Source organism: Aptenodytes patagonicus, chromosome 7, assembly GCF_965638725.1.
Source record: "Aptenodytes patagonicus chromosome 7, bAptPat1.pri.cur, whole genome shotgun sequence".
NCBI classification, from domain to species: Eukaryota; Metazoa; Chordata; class Aves; order Sphenisciformes; family Spheniscidae; genus Aptenodytes; species Aptenodytes patagonicus.
The window spans coordinates 60762527-60788844 of NC_134955.1; the positions used below are offsets into that span (position 1 = coordinate 60762527).

At 39.4% G+C, this 26318-nt stretch overlaps 1 protein-coding gene across 2 annotated transcripts in view; it reads left to right on the forward strand.

Annotated features, from left to right (window-relative positions):
* The first annotated feature begins 17944 nt into the window (after window positions 1-17944).
* WDR20 (WD repeat domain 20) overlaps window positions 17945-26318 on the forward strand; it is a 48197-nt gene continuing 39823 nt past the window's right edge. For both annotated transcript variants that reach the window (XM_076345477.1, XM_076345474.1), the window contains exon 1: window positions 17945-18214. In XM_076345477.1, coding sequence (XP_076201592.1) covers window positions 17951-18214 — 264 coding nt within the window. In that variant the 5' untranslated portion in view covers window positions 17945-17950. The remainder of the gene's footprint in view (window positions 18215-26318) is intronic.

The following is a 26318-nucleotide window of genomic DNA, read 5'->3' on the forward strand; positions in this document are numbered from 1 at the left end:
TGATTCTATGATTCTATATTTTAACAAATAGTTCTATTAATGGGGGAAATGCTGAAGCCTGATATTTTCAAGTCCTACATTCACACACACTTGTTCCCTCCCATATCCTCTAGACGCCCCTGACCCCTCTCCTCATCATCCCGAACCCATTTATCGTTCATCTGCCTTCCTTTAATTTTCTGCCTGGGCGAGAAGCAGTACGTACTACGGCCGGTGCACACAGATCTGCTCAGTGAAGAGCTAGCCGTTGCCTCCTAGCTGTTAGGCCAGCCAAACAGGGAGGATAAAGCTGAATTCTCCCTGCCCCTTCCTTCAAAAGAGGCAACAACAGCACACGTCTCTGCTGCCCACCTACTGATTGCTGCAGACCTTAATAGCTCTGTGATCTCTATTCCTTTGTTAACTTTGATTTAATTGGTTAAATAGGTCAGAATTATTAGGGACTGAGGGACAACCACCACGTTACTGCATGTGCTTCATTTCCTTAGGAAACTAGACTAAAAACATTCTTCCATGTTTTTTAACAACTGTTGTAGCCAGTGTCTGAGGGATGGTTACATGGGATTTCATTTTTTCCGATTATACAGTATTAAATAACATGGAGCAACAGCCATTTATCCAGTAAGATTTACTACTTCAAACCTTACTGTAAATGCAAAGGTAAAAACCCCCCACAACCACAATATTCAATTCTAATTCAAAATTTGAAGCCCAGGCAGGTAGTTGATTTGCCATTTTCTTGTCAGAATCTGAGCAACTCCTGCTTTCACAAAATTCAGATTTGAATCAAATGTTGAAGAACCAGGTCTGCTTTAACCAGAAACTGTTCCATACCAACAGCACATGCTAGGAAGTTAGATACGTTGCTGCACTAATTGCATGGGCCTCAATCTTGCATTTGCTGGTTTCCTAAGGATGAGTCCCACACTTGTTCCCATATACATTTGCATCGTAACAGAGTCTTTAATTACACAATTTCATAGACCTCCTTGCTATATGAAAGTTACAAAATTAAAAAAGAACAAAGGAAAAGATGGCTCGAAGAAAGTTACTTAATGTTCAAAGCATTGAAATAACACCTAGGAAAACTGGGTTTTATTCTTGATTCCATCAAAGGCTTCCTCAGTGTTGCTGAATAAGACTTTTTTTTTATTTTTATAAGCCACAAAGAAATTAAATGACATTTGCATAGAGAATTCTAATTCCAGCATTTAACTAACTTTTGAGTGCTTGCTGTTGTAGCCTTAATGCTTTTATAACATTGCTTTAAAATTAAGTCTGTTTGAGTTCTAGCACAGATTTATCATGTTGTTATCTCAGTGCTTCAGGGTTTACTTAAGGAAAACAAAACAGCAGCAACTGAAATTACCTAAACAGTAGATTTCACAAGACTGACATAAGTAGAAGGATGTGGTAATATGTGTCTAGTTTTCTTTAACACATGGAATTATACATGTAAAATCTGTGTTATCGTAATGAAATGTAAAGCCGGCTAGGGATCTCTGCCTGAGCAAAGCTTCATGCTTTCTTAAAACTGTTCCTTAGGCTGTCTTGTTTCCTACTTTCTCGTGTCTTACTGGAAGATGAAGTGATCATAAGATCTTTAGGTCACAAAAAAAGTGATTCATACTAGAAATGGGATCGATAGTCACTTAGAAGGAATATTTTTGTGGTGAAAAGGTACTTAAGAGGCAGAGAACAAAATCGATCTCATAAAATGTAGTTGTACTTTTGAACTGTAGGTGGCAGCAATAATTGTATGGACCAAGGGCAACATGTACACATCTTTTTCCCGAAGAGTTTATGGTTCTTGATATGTTAGGGAGTGTGATAACTGCCAGACTCATTGCTCTCAGAAGGAATTCTGACGGGACTTAAACTGTTGAACAAGAATATATTTGTTATAGCAAAAGTCAACAATTCCACTACTAACAAATGTCAAGTGTAATTTATCATAAAAGCTCAGCTGCATAGAAAGGCTGAGAGAATGAGCATGGAAAGGCCTGGATTCATGGAATGTTAACAAGGCCCCAGAATAATTGTTTAATCTTATCATCAATTACTTTAGATGCTGTTTGTTACAAAATTAATAGATTAGGTTAAGTTTATAACCACTAAAATTAGGTATTTTAAATTGGTCTTCATCTTAACGTTCCCTTGTGACTGGAAGAAGTGATACTGTCTTTATAGTTTTATACTTTATATCATGATTTTTCCAGAATAAATGCATAATTATGCATTTATTAGCTGAAATCATATGTACAAAGCAAGAATTATACCTATACAAACTTAGCGACACAGGACACTTCGTCTTCCGAAGAGTTACAAGTGTTTCTTTCCCGTATCTGGTTCTGCTCTTTGCTTTAAGAGCATTGCAAGATGACTGCAGTACCTGTTTGCTGAAATGTGTGCTGTCGTTGTCTAGCATGGGACCAATGAAACAGGACACACAGTTGTTTGGTTTGGAGAATGACAGCAGAATGTCATGCCCATCAGAACCCCCTTAAATCAGGAATAGTTACATTAAAATGTTAGCTTTGGAGGAAGAACAATGGGTATGGTGGCAGCTGTAACTTTTTTAATCTATAGCTAAGAGCTTTTTTCCATTCATAGGCATAAGTTTCAATAGATCCTAATTCAGAAGGAGAAGAAACTTGGAGAAAAAGCTCTTCCAGAGAGCAGAAGGTTTGACTAAAAAGCCTCCAGACAAACAAAATCCTAGACTTCCCATGAAGACGTTAAAAAATTATAGTGATGGTAAAGTTACATCACTAGAAAAGTAACTTAATAGAGCCTCAGCATCAACAAGCGTGGAAATAAACCTGATACTTTTTTCCCTGTATATATTCAAGTTCTAAGAATTAGATTCAGTATAACAGTGAAGATTGTGGGTTTAGTACATGTAACAGCTAAATGCTGTTGCATATTTGCTGGCAGGTATGGGTAGGTATGGAGCACTTACATAGCTTATTTTGTGTGCGTGGTAGATTTGGTGACAAAACTATCCTTCAAGCCACCTTCAGAACAGTAGAACTAAAGACTCTAAAATCTTAAATTAAATCTAAATTAATTAAAACTAGGAAACTATATACTATTGGAAATTATGTCACAAAGCATGTATTCTGTACTTCACTTATTCTTGATGCGATAGTATTTATTTTTCAAATTACTGAACACAGATGCCATTTCAGAGTTGAGTTAGATAATTAGGACATGTCAGAAAAGTTGATAGTAGGAAATCAATTTTGGATTCATTTTAAATAGACACACAGAAGATAAGTTCTAGTCCTGGATTTTAAGCAGGTAAGCAGATGCTGAAGGAAGTAGTTCATGCAGTCACCTGTACTGGAAAGATCACATATTTTTGGATAAAGAAGATTTTATATAAAGAAGATATTATTTTACATAAAGAAGACATCTTTGGGATCAAATTGTTCTAGTGCTTTCAGCAAAAGCAAGAAGAAAAATTGTTGGAAAGGCCTTCATACTTCAGGAACACTTCCAAAGCATCTACTTCTTAATAAGCACAGTTCCTAGAGACAAAGAAAAAACCTTCAAAGAAAGGTTTACCTTAGAAATCAGAGGATTCAGGGAAAGAGTGAGAGCAATCTGATGTGGAGATAACTTATACTTTCAGATTTAGTTGTGAATAGAATTAGTTGTTTAAAGAATTGAGAAAGTAGGTTTACTAAGCAGTGACGGCTGGAATCAGGGTAAACTAGGTTAAAAAAAATCAATTACACATTTTTATTGAGGATACTGAGCATGCAATAACCTCAACCATCCCACTTTTAGGAGGGCACAGAAATGGGAAGAACTGAAGAATCTTGCAGAACTTCTGCTTAAATTGGTGCAGAAAAGAATCTGATAAACCTGGTTCTAGAAAGAATTTGCAGTGAGGACTTTTAGTTAATTATTAAGTTTGAATTACGGCTCAAAACTAGCTCTGATGTCACACAACCACGTGACCTTGGACCTGACCACTATGAAAGGAGCAATGTGAGAAAGAGCGGTAAGAAGCCTTGGCCGGGGATTTCCCATCTTAGCTTAGGAGCTGCATTTAAGCCTAGGCCCTTGACTTTGCTCCTTGCCTGAGCTACGCTGTAGCTGTGCCTGGGTTCAGCCCTGTACTTTGCTGATCCCAGCCTTGCCTTGCTGACCTGACTTCTTGGCTTGTCCTTGCACCTACTTCATTATTACAATTTGTGTGGCAATCATTGAGCTATTGGCTGAAACATCACTGGACCAATTCTCTTCTTGTTCAGGTACCGTGGGATTATGACCCTTGTCAGCATGCTCACTGCCCCTGCCTGCCTTGTTTTTACCCTTGGCTCCCAGCTCACCCTCCCTTGTGGAGCAACCTGCTCTTTTACACCTTGACAGTCCGGTCTCTCCTTGAAAGAGGTGTCCAGGTAGAACACCTCATATTCTGGAAAATTGCTTACAAAACTTGTTATAAGTCTTCTTTCCTTCTGATGGTCAAGGAAAACTTTAAAGAATTTTATTATTACACTTTTTCTTGTCACCCTCGTAATTCTGCTCTGCTGCAATATGTGTGAAGAAATATTTAAAGTCAACTATTCAGAATTCAATACACGCTGGACGATACTATGAGTCTGCTATGTGCCTAGAAGTTTCAAATTTCATCATGAAGCATGTTTCAACAAAGGTTTTAGGAGTCATAGGAATTTTAAAAATCTGCAAGTTCAGGTTCCACATTTTTCAGGAAGGGAGATTATTAGCATTTAAAATTGATGTCCATGAAGTTGATTCTTTCTAGTATTTCAGACATAGGATATAGTCTTTACTTTGGCACTCTATACTTGTAAGAAAAGTCAAGAAATTAGTTTAAATCTGTCCATATGTTCTGGGTAGACTCTTTAGTATGTGGTTGATTTAGTACATGGTCTAAAAAATAGATTTTTAATTTTTTTTTCATATTTCAGACAGTACTTTCATTTTATTAGAAAGATACTGTTAAAGAAAAAACAAGGTACTAAAATTATGGAGTACTTTCAGAAAATCACAGATTAAGGCTTCACAGCTATCCATGATGAACACTCTGCTTAGACACAGTTTAATGTTATTTTCCTGCTGTGTCAGACAGATCATAAGATTCATTTCTTGCGAAAAACCAGGAAAGCTCTGAATCCCAGCTTTCTCTTCACAAAAGAATGCTGAAAAAAGAACAGCAGCAGTAAGATAATTCTGATTAAAGCTGACTATGAGTAGGTACTTTGAGAAATTTTGTCAAGAGCTGTATAAGTACTTGATTAATCATACACAAATCTACCTGTATTCTTAGCCAGTTAATATGCATGTCAGTATAATGCAGCTGTTCTGCAGCACTTTACATTGTAAAAGTGGAACAGGTTAGAGTTACTAGAAGTCACCAGGTTATTTCTTAATCAAAGTGATGCTGGTTAATACTTGCTAGGAGATATTTCTGCCTTTTTTCTCTCATCATTGACAAAACAAAAGAGAGAGGAAAAACCCTCCAGAATGGCTCTTCCAGCTGGGTGGGAGTCGCATTGACTCCCGTGATTGACAAACTTAAAACTGTTTCAGATACTGACAGCTCAGGGTATCTGCATCTCCACTTCATTTGGATTAGGTATGTCTGGAACAGTAAAAGTACCATGATTTTGTCAAATTGGAGTTACTTTTTAAAAGTTTAGTGTTTAAAATAAAAGCAGGAAGTTCGCTCTAACCAGAAAAGTTCTTTATTATAAAATAAAATGATAAAAAACTGATGACAGAATGCATTTTCTGTGCCTTGTTCTTGCTGTCCTTCACAGTAGATCTACAAAGCTAAGTTGCAGGAAGGGGCAGTAAAGGATTGGGATAGTAAAAGAAGTGATTTTTCAGCTTTTCTTCCTCAAGGCATACCTGCTCTTTCTAATGACTTATCTAAAATTGTATTTCCTCAGCCATTTGTTCAAAATGAAATCTCTCTCTTACCTGTAGTTCTGTAGAACTGTTCCAAGTTTGTTTCATCTGACAGAAATACAGTTCTGAATTTATACCAAATATAACCATGATGACTTAGAATCATAGAATCATTAAGGTTGGGAAAAGACCTCTAAGATCATCAACTCCAACCATCAACCCAACACCACCATGCCCACTAAACCATGTCCCTAAGCGCCGCATCTACACGTCTTTTAAATACCTCCAGGGATGGGGACTCCACCACTTCCCTGGGCAGCCTCTTCCAATGTTTAACCACTCTTTCAGCAAAGAAATTTTTCCTCACGTCCAATCTAAACCTCCCCTGGCGCAACTTGAGGCCATTTCCTCTTGTCCTATTGCTTGTTACTTGGGAGAAGAGACCAACCCCCACCTCGCTACAACCTCCTTTCAGGGAGTTGTAGAGAGCGATGAGGTCTCCCCTCAGCCTCCTTTTCTGCAGGCTAAACAACCCCAGTTCCCTCAGCCGCTCCTCATAAGACTTGTTCTCCAGACCCCTCACCAGCCTCATTGCCCTTCTCTGGACACGCTCCAGCACCTCGACGTCCTTCTTGTAGTGAGGGGCCCAAAACTGAACACAGTATTCGAGGTGCGGCCTTGCCAGTGCCGAGTACAGGGGCATGATCACTTCCCTAAGGAAGGACTTGGCTTCCTTCTCCTTAGTTGTCAGAGATGGAAAATTACAGTGGGCCATTCTTTTCTCTAGAAACCTCTGCATTCACATTCCTATTATTTAATTTGCATGTTATTTCCATCTTGATTGACTTCCCTGCATGTCACTGCTTTTTTAAGAGTAAAGGTCATTATAGGTCATACGAGAAGTACTTCCAACTCTGCTATCTAGTTTTGTAGAATTCATTCATAGAATCCTAGAATCATAGAATCATTTAGGTTGGAAAAGACCTTTAAGGTCATCCACTCCAACTGTAAAAAATCTATGAAATAATACTGATACACCTGGCATTTGAAGCACCTTTCTAAATTGCCTTCTGCTCATCTGTTCTCAGTTTTGGAACTAGAGCCATAATACCTAGTGTTTAAAAGCCAGCATTACTTAATTAGTCAGTGCCAACCAGATCTCTTTCAGAAGCACATCTAAATATGTCAGGGGATTTTTTTGGCCCCAAATCTACAACTTAGGATATATCAGTGTAAAATGCACATTCAGAGTTTATTGCTTCACCTGTTTAATTAGTATTTCCAGCTGCAAACACGTATTTTCATTCTCCAGATTTTAACAAAAGCATGAACTGTGTCTTACTATATTCACTAACATAAATGTTAGCTTTATAAGACATCCTCTGGGTTGGTGAATGAGAAGCTCAGCATCTAGATTTGACTGATACGTGGTGTAACTCTATCCTACATAGACAGTACTCTTAAAGAGATCATTAGGAAAATAAACAGGGAAATTATCACACAACGTAATGTAGAGTCCTTGTAAATGTTAATGCTAACAGTACAAAGACAGTTCAGTTAACGTTGTGCTAGTAGCATCTGGGAATGATGCAAGAACATTAGGTATGCAACTAGTGTTTCAAAGCATGTACTATTAGCATGTCAAACAAGGCACTTACAAAGAGTGTAATTGGATAGCTGATGAATTGAGAATGCTTCTTCACAATTTCTTTGATTTGCCTTTCTTCCAAATATTCTCTTTGGTCTTCCTTTGGATTTAGGATAATCTTTGTTCTACAGCCATGGGGTTCCCCTTGAATGAAATCTGAGAGTTTTATTGGCAGCACAAATGGCCAAATAGCAAGCTTTTTCTGGAATTAAGAGTTAATATAATTGTAATAATAAATTCTTAATCATCATTGACTACCTGATAATGATGAACTGGTGCTTTATGCCTATTTTGTGCTCCATCAAATGCAACAACTACAGCAATTATACCATTTCAATGTATATTTCCCCCAACTTTCAAAACCCTGATGAAGCACAGCAGTACACAGCAACATACGAACTGCAAGAGGGAGTTCATAATGCAGAAGTTCATTAAGTTTGACCTTTTTCTTTAAACTTTATATGTACTAAAAATGAAATGCAGCAGTGGTGCTGTATTGTGTGATACCATTTTCATTCTCTTGCTATACAAAGTTCAGTCAATGGTTATTACCCAGCCAGGGCAAATTTGCTGCTAAAGCTAGAGATACTATTATATCAGATTGTGCACCGGAGCTCCCACTGCTGTTCTGCAATACGTTCACTTGACATTAGCCAGCTACAAGAGAACAGCGAATTCCATTCACGAACATTTATTATTATCAATGACAGCAAGAGAGCCTTGAACTGAAGGTGACATATATACTGCCTGTCTTTTGGCTTTGTGAGCACAGTCACATTTGCAATCAGGTAGGCAGAGAAGCTGACCCCAAAGTGACCAGTCTGGAGACACCAGCAGGAGCAACGTTTCTATTAAAGCTCTGCTGCTGGACCTCACAGTAGTAATGGGGTCAGCTTTGGTCATCCTGTGCCTGAATCCATGATGGTCAGAGTGCAGTTGTGCTTGTCGGGTCAGTCATTCCCAGGATCCAGCTCGTTTGGATCAGTCATGGCCTCGAGCCTGACTTTGTTCAGAAACCACAACAGAAGGCTTGAGCATTCCCAGGATATACTTAACAATTTAGGCAGTGTTTTACTGGCTGAGTCACATTAATAGCTAGACTACTTGCAACCAATGAATTGCAAACTGTCTCCCTCAGAAAGGTTTTCTTGCTGGAATAGAAAGTGTTGATGAGCAACTATTTCAGCCTGGAAGGCAAGAGTCTTCTCCTCTTCAACCATGGGCTGATCTTCAGTTTGCACAGATTCAGTGTTAATAAGGATAAACAGAGCTGAAACCTTACTGCATGTATATTTATACACACATGGACACTTGACTGTGGTATATGACTTTTTAAATTGAGTGAAAAAATACAAATAATTTTGGATATATGTCTTGAGAGCGAAGGACAGAGAAATATAATTATTGTTTCAGATGTAACATTAATACTCCAGTGTATATTTTGGATTTTCACTTCTCTCTGATTTCTATTTTCTTGCTTAAGATGAAGGTAGTGTAGGATGAATAATTGTTTAATCAAGAGGACTTTAGTAGGCTTTTCAATGTAGTCATGTTACTTTGTACTACAAAGCAAGAAAAGTCATTACAAGATTTGAATTATTATCATTAATCAATTTCCCATTTACACTCTGGGACATCCCAGAGTTTAAATTTTACAGTTATGACAAAATAACAAAGACTGGAGATTCTCACTCTCCTTTAACTGAAACACTACCTGTATAGGAACACCCTGAGGTAATTATTTAATTTTAAGAATAAGCTTGATACTTCTCTGGGAGAATGAGAGATACTGGTTTAGTTGGTATAATAATGAGACTAATATGGTGTCCTGGTTTTGGCTGGGATAGAGTTAATTTTCTTCCTAGTAGCTGGTACAGTGCTGTGTTTTGGATTTAGGATGAGAATAATGTTGATGACACACCGATGTTTTAGTTGTTGCTAGGTAATGCTTACACTAGCCAAGGACTTTTCAGCTTCCCATGCTCTACCGACTGAGAGGGCTGGAGGTGCACAAGAAGCTGGGAGGAAATCCCTCCTGTTGATCATTTAAGGGTAACCAAGTCTGAAACCACCTAAAGATGTAGAGTTCCTATTTAAGATATGCTACTATTTAATGTTCCTATTTAAGGTATGCTTAAACAGCCCCCTTTATTCACCTGTTTTGAATAAAGACCATGAGAGCCTTGTGTCTCGCTACTAGCTGGTTTTATTTTGCCCTCAGTTCTCTACTGTCATAGCTGTGGGAAGGAAAGAAGACAAGAAACAGAATAAATTATAATTTAGGCTGACTAGAATGATTTATGAAGATTATGACAAGATTATGTTTGAATTTTCCAAAGGGAAGTGATGGAAAGAAACATACTGTAGCCACATTTCAGCTTACCTTAGCAGAGCAACTAATCTTCATCAGCTAAGTCTGGCAGTAAAAGAACCACTGTCATCACTCATCTTTCTACAGAATTTACTCTATGTAGGTAACCTTCAAACCACACTTTTTTAAAAATATCAGCCCATCACCTGGTTTAGACATGCAGCAGGAGGAGAATAGAAAGAAACCAAACAAGACTACTTAGGCTTGTGGAGCAAGTCAAGACAGGTGCTGAGTGTATTATTCTGACATACCATGTATCAAAGGCTGACTAGGTTTGCTAACCCATATATCAGAGGCAAGCAGCCTCCTCATTTGTTGTTTAGAAACTATGATCCTGATCCTGCACTTTGAAAGAGCTTTTACAATCATTTATTCTCACAGAAGGTAAGTAAAATGCTACCTGCTCAAAATAATGTTGACTTATATTGATATTACACAAATATAAATGATAATGTTAAGGGTAAACTTACGCAATCACGGAGTGTTTGAGGTTGGAAGGAACCTCTGGAGGTCATCTCATCCAACCCCTCTGCTCAAGCAGGACCACCTAGAGCAGGTTGCCCATGACTATGTCCACTAACAGCTGCTCTGAAATGAACTCATTGATGGGTGACATCCCTTTGCAGTTACACAAAGTGGACCACATGCCCCTTTCAGAAAGAATCTTAAAGCTAAACTCTACAGGAGCAGCTGATTCCGCCCCATCACACATGGCCTCAGCTCAAACAGCACTGAAGAACAGAAATGGAAGATATCTCTGTTTGTGAATGGGGGAGTGGATAAAGTGCATTAATGGACTGTTCATGTTTCTGAATGCAAATGAAGATAACAAGCACTCTATCTTGTAAGATTAATCCATTAAAGCAAAAGAGAAGCTTAAAAACTATGTTAATAATATACTAATGAGGATTCCTCCTTGGTGCTTGTGCTATTGCTACAGTGGGCAAAGGGAGGAACATGGGTCTCTGTGTATGCCCTACCACCCATCTAAGAGCTGGGACGTGAGAGTTCAGCATGAAGTCTGTCGAGTTTGCAATGCTGTTAGAATTCACCAGATGGGGCTAATACAGCAAATATAAATATTCTCTGTAGAAGTCATACTGAACAAATATATGTAGATAGGTAGAGAGAGCAATATATATTTGTATATATGGCATAGGAGTTTTAACCTTCTAAAAGTCTTTGTTTGTTTGTTTTAAGTTAACTAACTCCCTCAATGAGTCCATTATTTATAATAGATACTTTGTTTCAATCATTTTCTATGAATTATATGTTTAACTATTCAACCATTCACCACCACCCCACAAACCAATAGCTGTCTCAGGAAATCCGTAGGTAGATCAGGCTTGCTTATTTTAAATTTTTTTAAAATCTCTAAACAACTATAAAACCACATATATAAAAATGGAAGGGTATACATTGTCTTCAATTCCTAGATATTATGCTTTTTTCTATGTTTAAATAAAAATACAAATAAAAGTTGTAAAAATTAGTTTAAGCTTATAAATGTGTACAGCTTTCCCTTTTCATATGGTACACTGATACAGAGACTGATCCTGTCTCCCAAGTCCATCTCCCAAATTTAGTTTCATGTAGAGACTCTGAACATATTTAGGCATTGCAGTAAAGTTTTAGTTAGCTGATTTTAAAAAAAGGAAATCCCTGCGTGCCAGTGCATCTATCAAATGTCCTCGTCTGTGTCAAATCACTGAATCGGGAAGTTAGTATTTGAAAATTGAAAGTAATTGCCTGTGAAAGATGTCAGACTGATGCTCTCTATATTCCACCATGTCTTTAATAAGCAATTCTATCATTATTACTATCAAAGGGGATGAAAATACATTAAGATTTAGTATGTGTCTACCCTATATTTGATTTTAGCACATTATACCTACTTACGAAAATAAAAATAACAGAGAACAAATAGACATCAGATGGCATTTAACTCAACCGACTGAACGGCTAGTGGGAAATGATATAAATCATGTTATATCTAGCACTTGGTCATAGAAAGATGGAGGAAAAAGACAAGGAATGTCACACTAATGTGCATACTTGAGTAAATGATTACTGATAAGTATATGTTACGTAAGAACATAATATTGTATGAGCTGGATAAGGATGATAGTTTCAGGTAAACCAGAAAAGCAGGGACCCAAGAGCCTACGCCACAGAGGTAATCTTCAAACCACACTTTTCTTTAGTAATCCCATCACTTGCTTTATATATGCAGCAAGAGAAAGAGAGTAGAGAGAAACTCAACAAGTCTCATTAGGCATGGAGGAAGTCAGACTTCCAGTTAGACAGGCACTTAGATTGCTGAAAGCCTGAGTGCTGATAATTTTTTATGATGAATTAAAATTTTTGTGTGATGAAATCATAAGGTACATATGATAATAACGTAAGAATACATGCGTCATAGCAATAAATCCCCATTCTCCTCAGCCAACCTCTCTTTGTCTTGTAGATGACAAAATCCCTATCATAAAAAAAATTATCCCACTTTGATGGAAAAATTGTATTGGGAAGTTTTGTCTAAACATTTCCACAGTTCCACTCACCAATCTTCCAGTTCCTAGATATGAGTAAGTTCTGGCACCAGATGGATGGCAAAGACTTGTGAATTTAACTGCTGCCCTTCTTGACTTGCAAACAAAAGTCATGAGCATGACCATAATAATGATCATAATGAAGCCAGCACATAATTCAGAGAAATAAGCTCTCCTTTCTTTAAATGTGCAATGATTCAACTAGCGCTGAACGAACAGCCTGTGCTGTGCAGTATCCAAAGCTCCTGTGCTTCAGTGAGGTCATAGAAAAACTCATAAAAAGTCCCATTAGAAGATCATCTATCTAAACCTTCAATGATTCATCTAAAACAATTTGGAGACAGTCATTCAGGCCATGGAACTAAAGTTACACTTATGACACTGATGGAGAATCTCCTCCTATGACTAGACAGAAAGCAGATATCCATTCTTCTTCTGAAGCTCTCTGCAACATGTTTGAGATAATATTGCCTCATGTGAGAAAGGGAATGTACAATGTGCTAACAAGTTTTCAGTCCCTCTTTGAGAAATACACCAAAGCAACAGAGAAGGATCTCACCATCAGTTAGGCAGATGACCTGGGGGAGACTGAGGAACCTAGGATAAATTTAAGACATCCATGCACATACTTCTCTTAAGTGCAAAACGTTCAGAGGCTCTTGATTCTGGTCACCTCTTAGAACTTACTCACTTCTTTGTTTTAGGCTGGTAACGCTTCCCTTTCCTTGGCTGTTAAAGTCTGTTTTTTCCAAGGACACCTTTCTCAGCTTTCCTTATTTCCTGTTCTGCTTAGGGAGTCTTAAATCACACAATGGCAGCCACTTTTCTTGCATGGATGACTGTTAACTAACTCACACTAACTACAGGATGCTTGGCTGACCTGCAACACCTATCAATAACCATGTATTATCGTAACACGATAACACAAGCTTCCCAGTGAAAAGCAGCTGAATGAAATAGCGGATTCTGATGGAAGAGAAAATAATTTTGAAGCATTTACATACTGAATCTTTTGTTGCTTAAGTTACAAACACACAAGAGTCTATTGCAGACTTCAGTTTAGGAGTGTTCTTGGCCTTCTCGATGGCGCTACATTCTCACGCTGCAGCACTGATAAGCATCACTGTCTAGAAATTCCAGTTTTGTAAGAAACTCAGTTGTTGCTGCTGGCCAACAATCAGACCTTACTTATTCACAGGTTTGTCATTCCTCAGCTGGATTACAGCAATGCTGTATGTATGGATAAGATGTCTCCCATATTTAGGGAGTTTTGAGAAGTACATAATGCTGTAGCACATCTTAGAAACACAAGCAATTTGTAGGCATATCAAACCAATCTCTCTGGCTTCCATAGAATTTAAATTAAATTCATTATCTCAGTCTTATCTTCAGAGAACATAATTTCCAGGACAGCTACAGCTTCAAGATACGAACTGTTGTTGACAAGAACAGCACTCTTCACTACGGAGGTAAGGTAGTCTGTTCAGGAGACAACTTACAGAGAGAAGATTGCAAAGAGCAAAATGAAGTCTTCCAAAGACACAACAGAGTTCACTGTCATCCAATCCCAACTGCAAAGCAGATTTCTTTTACCTTGTCTTCTTCAATCCAAATGTTTGGTTTTAAAAATATCCATTTAAGTAATAAACCCCCCCAACTATGAAAACAAAATGTTTCACATGCTCTTGAGGAGGGATGAGAGTACAAACAACGTGCAATGTATTCTAGCATAGCAGAAACTTAATTAATAACACCCTTTCACTTTGTAATACATATCATAATGCATTATCTCATGTATTTAGTGTTAAATGTATGTAGTGGTTAAGAAGAGATTCTTAATGCAAATAAGGAGCTATGAAACTATGCCATAAACAGTATTTTCTCATGATGAAAGCAAGTCAGACGTACTTTAAAGTCCATGTAAGTCATTGGGAACATATTTCCAACACTGTAATTCTTTTTCTTCTCCCCATATTAAATGGAACTTTCATGCCATTCTCCTCACCAGCATCAATCTTTTGGCTAGTTCAGATGTGTCGCTTACATATCTCTGTATGCCTCTGTCTGTTAGCAATTCACACACATTCATAATTTGTTAAAATTTGACACATTGCAGAGCTTTTGACTCTTTTGACTCTTAAGCCAGTCACACACTAAATGCCTAAATTGGTTTTGGCATCAGAAGTTTAAGCAAGACTTGACAGACCTACTATAGTTGACAGACACTGCAGAGGAGGTCTCCTGGTTCCTGCATCATAATCTGCAGGCAGTGCACGCTAGAATAGATACTGTTTGCATGATGGAATATGAGTGTAGTCACCGGCCTCTTTTTTTTTTTTGGCTCAGAAGAGCTGGTAAAAGCATCACTAATATCAGTTGTTGCACTTTTAGGGAAGTAACAGATGGCATTCAAATTCAAGCATAGAAAAGTTGTGTTGATAACTGTACTTGTATTGCGTAAGTTTTAAGGCTGCAGTTTCCTCATGGCCAGCAAAAGCACTATTAATACTACATCCTGAACAGCTGCAGGACCAATTTATGCTCTGCATAAATCAATCTCAAAGGACCATACTGTTTGATTATCGTTAGTGAATTTTACTCATGCCTGTCTTCCAATTTGCGAAAACATTTGCGAGAAGTAAAGGCACGATACAGCAGTGATTCTGACTGACTTCTATTTATTGGTTGTGCAGTGCATACAAAACAACACATCTAGGGGCATCCTCATGGGATCAGCTCAGAACTATCATCTTTGGATAGCTTGAAACAGAATTTACAAGTGCTACAGAGAATTTCTTCATAAGGCTTATCTCTGTAATGTCTTTTCTCCCATTCTTTAACCAAGTATTGGATGAGTATTGTTGATGGAGCTGTACAATAGTGTTCTTGTGACTTGCAGCTGTGTTTTTCAAATGAATATTTGTCTTGGATTCTCTGTGGAATCTCTCAGCAGCTTTTATTGATGTTTCTTGGTAAATGTTAAACACTGCATCAATTCTTTGACTTTCTGCACCATCATGTACTGCTGATAACCAGGTACTCGTTAACTTTGTTTATTCTTTGGATCATACTCATTCCATCAGTGACAGATGGCCTGCTGTGGTTTCAGTACGATTTGCATTCCACACGGTCCCTCTACCAAAGTTGCCTGCTTTGTTCTTCAAAATGATCTATCCAATGTTGTCAGTGTGTAATGAATAAGACATACTGAATATGCCTGCTTGCAGCAACACTGGGGGGTTTTGGTTTTTTTTTTTTGTTAAATCCTTGTCTGTTTTGAATATTATTATTATTTAGAGATCCTTGCATTTCCTGCTCTTCCTTTGGTGACTGAAAACATTCTGACCGTCTCTCTGGAAGTCCATTCATGAAATTTCCACATGAAAGAACCACTCTTGAGAAGATTCTTAAAACAATTGCAGGTCTGCTCACCTACTTTATGTGCTTTTAGGAGGTCATCAATACCATCTGGCAGGGCTGGCTGACAAGCTGACAAGATCTATTGGTCATTATTGATTGGCTTTATCTTAAGAATTTCAAGCAAGGCTTCAGTATCTGGCCTTTTGGAAGTTTGATTACCTGTACTTGTCCAGATATTCACTCAGATACATACTCTATTCTGCATGAATTAACCTGGAGATCTTTCGGCTGTTTCATGTCTCTCAGCTACCTTATACTAATATTTTGATGGTGAGCAGCAAGATAGTATTTAGCTGCAAACTAAATCGCTTTGAACTAAATCGATTTGAAACTAAATCCCTTTAACCCCCTGGAGTCTGAGTGGACTTCTGCGGTTGACCTGATCTAGTGGAAAGAAAGGGAGATCCTGCTTCCCTCCAGCTCTGCTGTGCATTCCTGTCCCCTCCCTTACATAGTGTTTTTCATTTAACCCTATTCATTTCACATTTGCAGGGAGTTTAATTCTCTATCCATTTATCTTTTAGAAATGGCTCATCATGAGGTCAGATGAGCACTGCTGCTGGGGAAGGAAGTAGCAGCAGCAGATAGTCACAGTCAAGAAAGAAGAGAGCAGGACAACCCTTTGGTAGCAGCCACATTAGAGCAACACAGCTGCAACATGAAACTATACCTTGAAAGTGTATTTTTTATTGTTAATATAAGATGATCTAACTGTGTTACTAATCTTCCCCTAGTTGCGCATTCCCAACTCCTTCCTTATTTTGGCTGTAGCAATTCTGTGATGAGTTGGATCAGCCTGCTTGCTGATCAAAAGTTTGCTTATCTGAGAACCTGTCATTTCTTTGTGTGTGTTAGTTTTCAAGTGGATCTGACTCACCCTTTGGTTGCATGATTACTAGAACTGATGCAAGGGAGGTAATGGAAATATATACTTGAAGATAGAGGCGAGGTCAAAGCCCTTTTTTACAGTTGGAGATCAGTCTTAGATTAGCTTGAGTCAATCATGAGGCTATAGTTCCAAACTCTTCAAGCTGAAACTGCTGCCAAAAGACCCTGCCCAGTGAAAACAATCCTTTCCAACTCTACGCTACGTCCTTCTGACATTGATCTGGTTCACTGTGCAACACAGCTGGTTGTATAGTTGCATGATGATCAGAACAATGAAGTGAGTTATCTGACAACCAGTTTTTCAGGTTAACATTTCAGGTCAGCTCCCAGCCTGGCTCTGCATGCAGCTGGCAGTTCAGAGGCTGGTGCAGAGCTGGAAGGATGGTGGCACCGTCTCCTTCAGGGGCAGTGTGACCTTGACATGAAGCGTCAAAGTAGAGCTGCACACTTGTATTTGCTGTCTCTTAACTGACTTACCCATGGGACTCTCCCAGCAGGGTTTAGCAAGCCCACCTGACCAGGCTTTCAGGAGCTGGCACATGTGCTGGCAGTAACCTGTGGACAAAGCTGGCCAGGGCCAAGGCAAACGAGCCTATGAACGTAGCCAGGGTGGTGGCACCCCATTTTGGCTGCCCCGTGGCGGAGGCTCTCACGCGGGAGCCATCAGCCCTACAAAACGGCGCTGCCCCAGCGCACACCGACACCTCCCCGACTCCAATTCGGCACCGCAGGCGGTGGCAGTTACCATCTCACCCCACGCGCTGCCAGGGGCAGGCGTCCGCATACTGAGGCGACGGGTCCCTGTGGGCCCGAAAAGCCTCTCCTCACACCCACCAGCCGGAGCCCGACCCCCTTCTCTCCCCGTCCCCTACGGCACCCGCCCTGCAGCGTTGCCCCCTGCACTCCGCCGCCATCTTAAGCGATACCCCCCCCCCCCCCCCGGCGGGCGGCCACCGCCCCCCCCGGCGCCCCGCCCCCCACCTCGCAGGCCCCGCCCCTTCCCTTCGCCGCGAGGGCCCACCCAAGGGCAGGCAGCTCGGCGCGTGCGCAGACGCGCAGTAAACAGGCGCCGCCGCTCCTCCCCCTTACGCCGTTTGCGTGGCCGCCTCCGCGCAGGGCCGCGCGAGCGCCGGCGGCGGCGGCGGTTGCGCAGTGGCGCTACATCCGGGCACTGGGGCAGGATGAATGCTCCTTTCCAAGATGGCGGCGGAGGGAGGAGGGAAGGAGATGAACGAGATTAAGACCCAGTTCACCACCCGGGAGGGGCTGTACAAGCTGCTGAGCCACTCGGAGTACAGCCGGCCTAACCGGGTGCCCTTCAACTCGCAGGGCTCCAACCCAGTCCGCGTTTCCTTCGTCAACGTCAACGACCAGAGCGGCAACGGGGACCGGCTCTGCTTCAATGTGGGCCGGGAGCTCTACTTCTACATCTACAAGGGGGTCCGCAAGGTACCGGGGCTCGGCCGCTGGGCTGGGGGGGAGTGGCTGGGGCTCCGCGCCGGCCGCCCACCGAGGGTCCGCCGGCTGCCAGTGGGGTGTGGGAGCCCCGCCGCGGGGGGCTGCGCCGTGGGCGGGGGGCAGAGGCCGCCCCGCCGGGCCGCCTCTCCTTCGGCCTGCCCGCGGCGGCCTTGGGGCTGGCAGCTTCTCGATTGGGGCTGGGACTTCAGTCGCTCTCTCGATTAACTGGCCTGTGGGGTAGCGGTTAGGGGAGGGGGAGCGTAGGCCTGGGCTGGAGGGCTGTGTGAGGGGACCGTTGCTGGCTCAGTACTAGTGGGCTACATCAAATACGGTGTCACCAACGGTAGATGCGTATGTGCGGACCCTCTGGAGGGATGCGATTGCTTGGGCTCTCCTTGGCATGCAGGAATGAGGGTTGGCTTTTCATTGGCAAGACAACCCTGGGCCTCCTTCACCTGCTGCTTCAGGCCTGAGTTTGCTGGACACTAATGCCTGGCGTGATTATGGTGGTGTCAGATTCCTGCTTCCAGGATCTTTCTAGCTTTGACTGAATGGCTACAGTATTCGCTGTAGTTTTAGGCCTTTATCGTGACTTTGGAGTGTGGACTGATTTTAGAATTGCTTCTAAATGGGAGCAGTGCAATGAGCTGAGTTTTAAATGTCAAATAATTAACACAGAGAAAGTTGCCTTTGCAGGAAAGAACCATTGATGCACTTGAGAGAGACTCCTTACCTGTCTTTATTTGATGTAGGACTAACAGTGCATGCATTTGATCTCTCAGGTCACCATATTTATGAACCATCCCTTTCTGCTTGTTGTTTCTGAAGGTCCTCGATTTTATGGGGTTTAGAGGATTCAGAATTTGTCATGCTGAGTGAACGTGTGTCACTGCTAATATATGTAAACACAGATATAATGATTGTCAGCGTTCTGTTTTACGTTTCAAAAAGTGGGTGTTCGTTATCTTGCATATTGGGGACTCAGCTGCTGTAATGTGAGTACCTTGAAATCTTCTTGCTTTCAGCCCACTATTCAACATGGGATGAAGGCACAGAGAACTAGTGACGTATGCAAGGCTGTGCAGGAAGCTTGTAGATGAGCAAGGAATTATACCTGAATCTACTATGTCCTAAGCTAGTGCCCATATCACTCCTCCTCTGTATACAGTGTAAGCACCAACTGGAGAATAAAGCCTACGTGGTTATCTGTTGACTGTGACTTAACAGATCTGATATGTCCTGTATAATTATATGGAAGAGTGTGCATATGGATTTTAGTTTCACCCTTTAATGAATTTTAATAATCTGGTTATGTTTTAAATAATGCTTGGACAATAGTTTCTTTAAGTATGCGATGAGTATATCAGACAGTATTTGCTATTTATAAGCAGTTGCTATCTTTACTATTTACAAGGTATTGTGGGTGGCAATGACTCTGAAAATCTGTATCCTGAATGATTACTATGTTTGGATTCTGATATCTTATGTTCGTTTTTTCCATACAAAGTAACTGCAGAGTTCTCTCACTTAGACTACAAAGCAGGCCTTTATGTAGTTTAGTAATGCTACACATGATTCTTGCAAGTTGTCTTAGTCATCTCTTGCCACACTTCTGAAAAATAAAAATCTAAAGCCTGCAAATTCATTGAAAATAGCGAACTGAATAACTTCTTCAAATTATAAAATTCGCTTTGAGCTATTTTAATTTTTTTTTTTAGATGCTAAAAGCTGCTGGTGTGATACACAGTAACTGAGAAAATTTTAGTTTGTCAGATTGTTAACTAGTAAGCTTTGAGGCATACCTGTTATGGGGTTAAATACTTTTTTTTTTCTTTGTGTAAAACATACACATCGTTAGAGCAGAATTCATTTCAATGACCTTTTACAGTGTTAACAATTTAAAATACACTGTATATTCTATATAATACATTAACTTTAGTAAAGTGAACCTAGAGAAAGAGCTGAAATAGATTGAAACACACTTAAGGAAAATGTTTTAAATGAGAATGGGAAGATGGTCTTTCTTAAACTTGTAACACTTGCTTCTTTGGAATTTATTTTGAAACTCTTAAATTGGAAATCATTGTTTTGTCTATGTACAAAGTTGACATAAGAACAGGCTGGCAGTCTTTCAACTGATTATTTGAGCTTTTCAGAATCAAAAGTTATATCTTGTGGCTATTGTAAAAGGGAGAGAGCTATTGTTACCTACATTGACAGTATGTAATTCTGCCTTAAACTGGACGAACTGTCAAACTCTGGACGCCTTCCTGTTCTTGGGGGCAGGAGGGGGAGAGGGACTTTGTTGAAGACCAACCTATTTGTGATCCTCTGCATAATACAGATGCTAATAACTTCAATTTTATCTGTTAGTTCATAATTATCTAAGTATCCCTTTAAAAAAAATTTCCCTAATTACTTTAAGACTATAATTTTCATTTTGGCTAAGTCATACTAGAATATTAGAGTATGAGTTGAATTTAGTGAAGCTGTGCTGTATCTATATATCAGGTAGCTATGATTTTGTCTTTTTTTTTATCTTAAGGTCTGCTTCTTTTCTTGCTAAGAAAATGCTATATTTTTACCAAAATGAGTGAAAGAACCACCAGGATTTTATTTTAAGTAACAGTGTCTGTTAGATACTGAGATAATTCTTGCATCGGTAATCCATTACAGATCAGTACACATCAAGTAAGAGTCACACTTAAGCCATGAATGACACTTAAGAATAAATAATGTAATATTGAGTCAAAGATACCCCTTGAAAGGATATTTCTTGAAATCAATGATGCTAAGCTTTCTTCTTTTAGTTTCCCTTAAATCCTGAATACATTGCATCTGCTACATCTAGTTTGTAAGTCATCTTTTTAAATAGACTGCTAATGTATGTGTTCTGTTTAAGATATTTAACCTATATAAAGAAAAAATGTTTCCAGGGATGTTTCTTTAACCTTAATCCTTCTTCCAAGAAATATGGATGAAAAGTTACATCTAGTGTCCAGGACAGTGGTGTGGAGATTGGGGTACTAATAGACAATTATAATAGTTTGGTAGAGGGACGAGAGAGTTTTGGGCAGCATTTCAAGCTGCCTTTAGAGACTTTTTGAAGGAAAAACGTATTTTCTCTCAACTTGGTTCTTTGCCTCTTTAAAAAGGAAGCTGAGTTTTTACTGTTTCATGTTTCCGTGTTACCACTAAACTTTACCACTACCATGAAACATGTTACCATGTTCTCCATGTCATAGAAAGCACATCAATTATGAGCCAGTGCATTGTTGTTTTTATAATAAATTTATGCAGCTCTCTTTGTGTTAATAAGGCAATGCAGGCTTCCAGAAAACTGCTGCTTTCTGATTTGGATCCACTGAAAAAAGAAATGAACCTATAGTTTAGTCAGGAGAAGTTAAACTGTGATGGAATGAGATGTGGTTGCTTTACTTGTGTAAGTATATAATTATACTCAACTGTACTGAGTGTCAATGGGTTTTCCCTTTCAGTCCTCCGTAACTTTGGCTTTAAGGTTAGGTGTGTACAGTGATCTCTTGTTAAACAGAAGGAGTAAATTTTCATGAACTCAACTGATCTAGTGGCAGCTGAAAATGATGGTATAGCAGTATAGTGTCCTCTTGGCAGTGCGCTCCTATCTCCTTGCTGTCTTTGGCAGGGCTCAACTTCTCGTTGAGCTAGTTCAGCTTGCTAAACCAGCAGCAAAATACTTGCTGTTTTTTCTGGGCAGATTTTCTCTTGATTTGGTGAGTTGAACTGTCTCATCTTGGGGTCAGATATTAGCAGGCACAATGAGAGCAAAGAAAGGGTTGGAGGGTGGGGAAGGAGCAAAGCTACCCCCTTCAATGGCCTGGGCTGTCAGATTGGATCCGCTGCCTTACGAGGTCTCACCTGAATAAAACTTCAGCCTTAAGTCAGATTCAGAATGATCTGTCCTTGGGGGATTGTTGACTTAATTTTGATTAAGCAAGTTATAGGTGTTACAGGAAGCCTTTTCTATTATTTTAGGGGTTTGCTGCTTCATGGAGTAGGGTTATAAGGTAATAATTCAAAAGTTATTGCTCAAACTGTGATGCATTAATGCTTTGGATGGGTTGCCTTTTCCTGCAGCCCCAAATCAGGAGTGAGGGCTGTTACTTGATTCTTGCTTATGAGACAGTCTTGGGGTACTTTAATATGGCTTGTGGCTAGCTTTGCAAAATGATTTATTAGTTGATTCATTAGTCTTGAAAAGGAGAGCACTATCTCATCTTCCTTGCCTTAGGAATGACTGACAAAACAAGGCTTTCTAGATTGTTGCTGACATTAGCTATCAAATTTGTTTCCCTTTCTACTAGGAAGCTAGTGCATTTTCCTTTAAAAAATTGTGTGTATGATAATGAATGTATTCTCTGTATTTTGTAAAGGTTTCTGGGCAAGTTAGTCTGCAACTGTCACTGCAATACAGTCATATACAGGTACATTTAGCAATAGTATCACAAGTTACACAGTCTTAGTTTTTATGTAACATATTGGGAAGTTATGAAATTTGAATGTGTAGTTTAGTTTATTACATTATGTTAAGCTTTTTGCATTGTATTTAAATTCTGACTACCCATTGTCTGTCTTAACGTGTGGCAGACTTCCCTAACATTGGTTGTTTCATTTTTTTGGAACCTCTTTCTCATGAAAAGAGGCTTTGTCTTCAGTTCTACTTTTTTCTGCAGCTACCTAAAGCAGCAGTCTGTCAATAACTATAGAATATTATAGTATGTTGTAATGATATTGGAGTAGAAACATATGTAGGTGGTAAGCTCAGGTTGGCGGAGGCATGGAGGGCAGAATCTGTTGACTATCTCTAAGCCACGTGCTCCCTGTAAAGTTAGAAATAATTATATTTGTACTAAGATGAAAGTAATCTCATATCTCAACTTCTTTTATTAAGAGTTAGCATACTGGCAGTTCCTGGTTATCAGTAAAAATACTGATGACATGTAGGATTCCTTCCTTTGCAGTTTTCTAAATTACCTTTTTTTTTATGTCTAGCTTGATACTGGAGTCTTTGTCCACTTGAGAACTGTTATCCTTGGTGTGGTGACTTTCATTCTGTAGGCTGTTCATCTAGGATCTTGTCTCAACGACAGAATGATAATGGGTGGCATTTGTCACTGTGCTTAATATATTGCTCTGGGAAGAGTAGTGCGAGACAATTCTGTACTGGAAGCTGGAATCTGTGGAGAAAACCAGCAAATTTTCTCAAGATGTGGTGGGAAGGTGAGTTTATATTACTGTATATTTAGAGATCGCTAAGCTGTGCAGACCTCTGAAAAAGATGTACGTTTTAATAACATATATGAGCTATAAAAATGCTGAGATTTGTAAAGATCTTTGAAGATGCACTTGCTCTGAAGCAGTGTGAAGTATACCTACATCTTTGTGACCAATTCTTAAAGTTGCAATAACAAGAATTCCACAGCCCCCCTAAATAACTTGTTTTGGTGCTTAGTTTTCTTCCTTCCCTGCCTGCTGCCCACCCCCCCCCCCAGTATCTAACCAAACTTCTTGTTCAAGGAAAAAAAAAAACCAGGCTGAATGCTGTTATTTACTGTGGACATAGAAAACAGTTGACTATTGCCTTTGGCTTCCACATATTTGAAAACTTGTTGGTTGTCCTCTCATTTTTCCTAAGGTAAATAAATCTAGTTCTTTTAACCTTTCTTCTCAGATCTTGAGTTCCAAATGTTTGATTGCTCTCCTCTATATTGGCTTCTATTAGCTTGTATTTGTGGTACTTAAACTAGATGCAGTACTTCCACCGTGACTTCAGTGCAGAGTAAGGGAGAATTACTGCCTGCTGTGTGTGTCTTCTAATATTCTCGCTAATGTACTGAATAATGTTGACATTTTTAAATCCTGCTCATAGTGTTGACCCACTTGGATTGTTTCTTATCATATTGCTGCTTTCTCTCCATTTTTATCCGTGCTTTGATAATCCTTCCGATCTTGATGTCATTCATAAGTTTGACTACTCTCATCCATTAACAAAAGTATCTCATAGAACTTAAAAACCACGTGTTGCATTTGCTGCTGACCTTTTTTTCTAGTCCAGTTATTTTTTCAGAAGACAATTAGATTCGTTTGGTGCTTGCTTTTGGCAAGTTTACCTTGTATGCTTTTTTCCCCTTTGTCTAGGCGCTTACAGTCTGTTTTGTTTCAGTGGTTTTGATATCAAAGAAAGGTTTACTACTATGACTGTCGAATTCTACTATAAAGTGTTCTGCATTTAAATATGTATTTATACCAGAATCAAACATCACTCTTATTATCAAAGAGTTGACAGGCAAAGGTGGCTAATGGAAGTACCACAGTAAAGACAGCAGAACTTCTCTCAAAGGTATCTGGTGCCATTCTGCAACTGGGATGATATTCTTTTTCTGTGCTGGAGGAATTTGCGTAGTCCACATTTTTCAGGTGTGGTGTCCCTCTTCGAAAGGGTGTTGTAGATTTATTTTTTTCAAGAAATCCCTTAATTTCTTGCTGAGTTTTTTCTTCTCTATCTTGTAGATAATATTTGTTATGTTGGGACTGGATTTGCCAGTCTTGTAGAGATATTGTGGCTAGATCAGTAGTACTTTACCTGTTGATCTGTGCTTGTGAAGGTATTTGAAAGTGTCTTGGAAATTTGTTTCAAGTGTTTAATGGATGGATATACTTACCAGCTCGAGTTTTATGATATAGATAGATGTTTTCTTTCTTAATTCTAGCTGGGCTGTACTAAGCACTGCCAAGACATGTCACAAAATGCTCCTGTAGAGTTTTCTGAAGGGTGGGTTTTTTTGGTAATCCCTTTCTTTCAATGACACTTCTGAAGGAAATAGAGAAGAGCTAATGTAGATTACAGGAGCATAAGTAGATTTAAGTGTTTAACTCTGTCATGAAGCTTACATAGAACAACTAGGACTGGCTCAAGTAAGAGGAAATCTAAAGACTAAAAGGCTGTTTTAAAATGACACTGTTGCAGTGTTAAATGTTTGTTGCCATGGAAGAGAATGAAATATCTGCACTTGATGGAGCTTGCAAGATGATTATTATCTGGGGGCTACTTCCGAGTTGTAGATAGTGGCATTAGTCTGTAGTGCTTTTACCTCTCCTAGTCTGTGCTTCAAGCCTATATCACAACTGTTTGACTTCAGTAAGCTATTGCAGTATATCCTCTGAAGGATTGCTCTTCGAGGTAATATTCATTTATCTATGGCTGCCTGTTTGGCTGGCATGTTTGAGAGTGAACACTAGACTACACTGGCCAAACCCCGAAACTGGTATGCAGTGTTTTATAGGCAGTGAATTTGTGTGTGTGTGTGTGGTTGGTTGGGGTTTTTTTGCCGCCGCAGGTATAATTTGTTTTTTGTTTTGTATTGAAATGCATTTGCAGTAATATTGCACATACATGACTTCAGTTGGGGGAATTTAAATTAGTGTAAAACCATTAATTGTGGCACTTATTCTTTGCAGACTGACAAAATTTTAGTCATAATGCCTCACAGATGTAAATAACGGTTATTTGTAACAAACACTTCTGTGTCTGTAGTGAGTTTTGTGGGCCAGCTTTGTCAGAATATTTACAAAAGGGTTGTGCTATGTGCTTAAATTACAAGGCGTTTGCATTATGCTTTGACATCTGACAGTCTGCAAAACAGTTAACTAGTTAATTGTTAATAGTTAAAATGTACATTGAAGATGTTTCAGACTCTATTTAAACCTTGCCTAGACCCATCTCTGAGAGGACTGCAAGCCATAATTGTCTGTTTGACATTCTAGGATCAGATTTAATGCCCTAGTTTGAAGTATTATTGTAGTTCTTTGGCTAAAGGGAACCATCTGAAATACTTTCTTTTGAAGGACATGTATCCAAAGGCCACTTGCTGTCCAGTTGTCATGACTGTGGGTTGACACACTTGGACAAATTACTATTTGAAAATGGTGCCATTTAGTGCCAATAGTGCCTAATAATGCCATTGTCCTCTTAGAAAGCTTAAGGAAACTAAACAGTAACATTAAATGTGCCATACTGTAAGTTAAAGTAATAATAATCTGTTGTGTACTTCTCAGA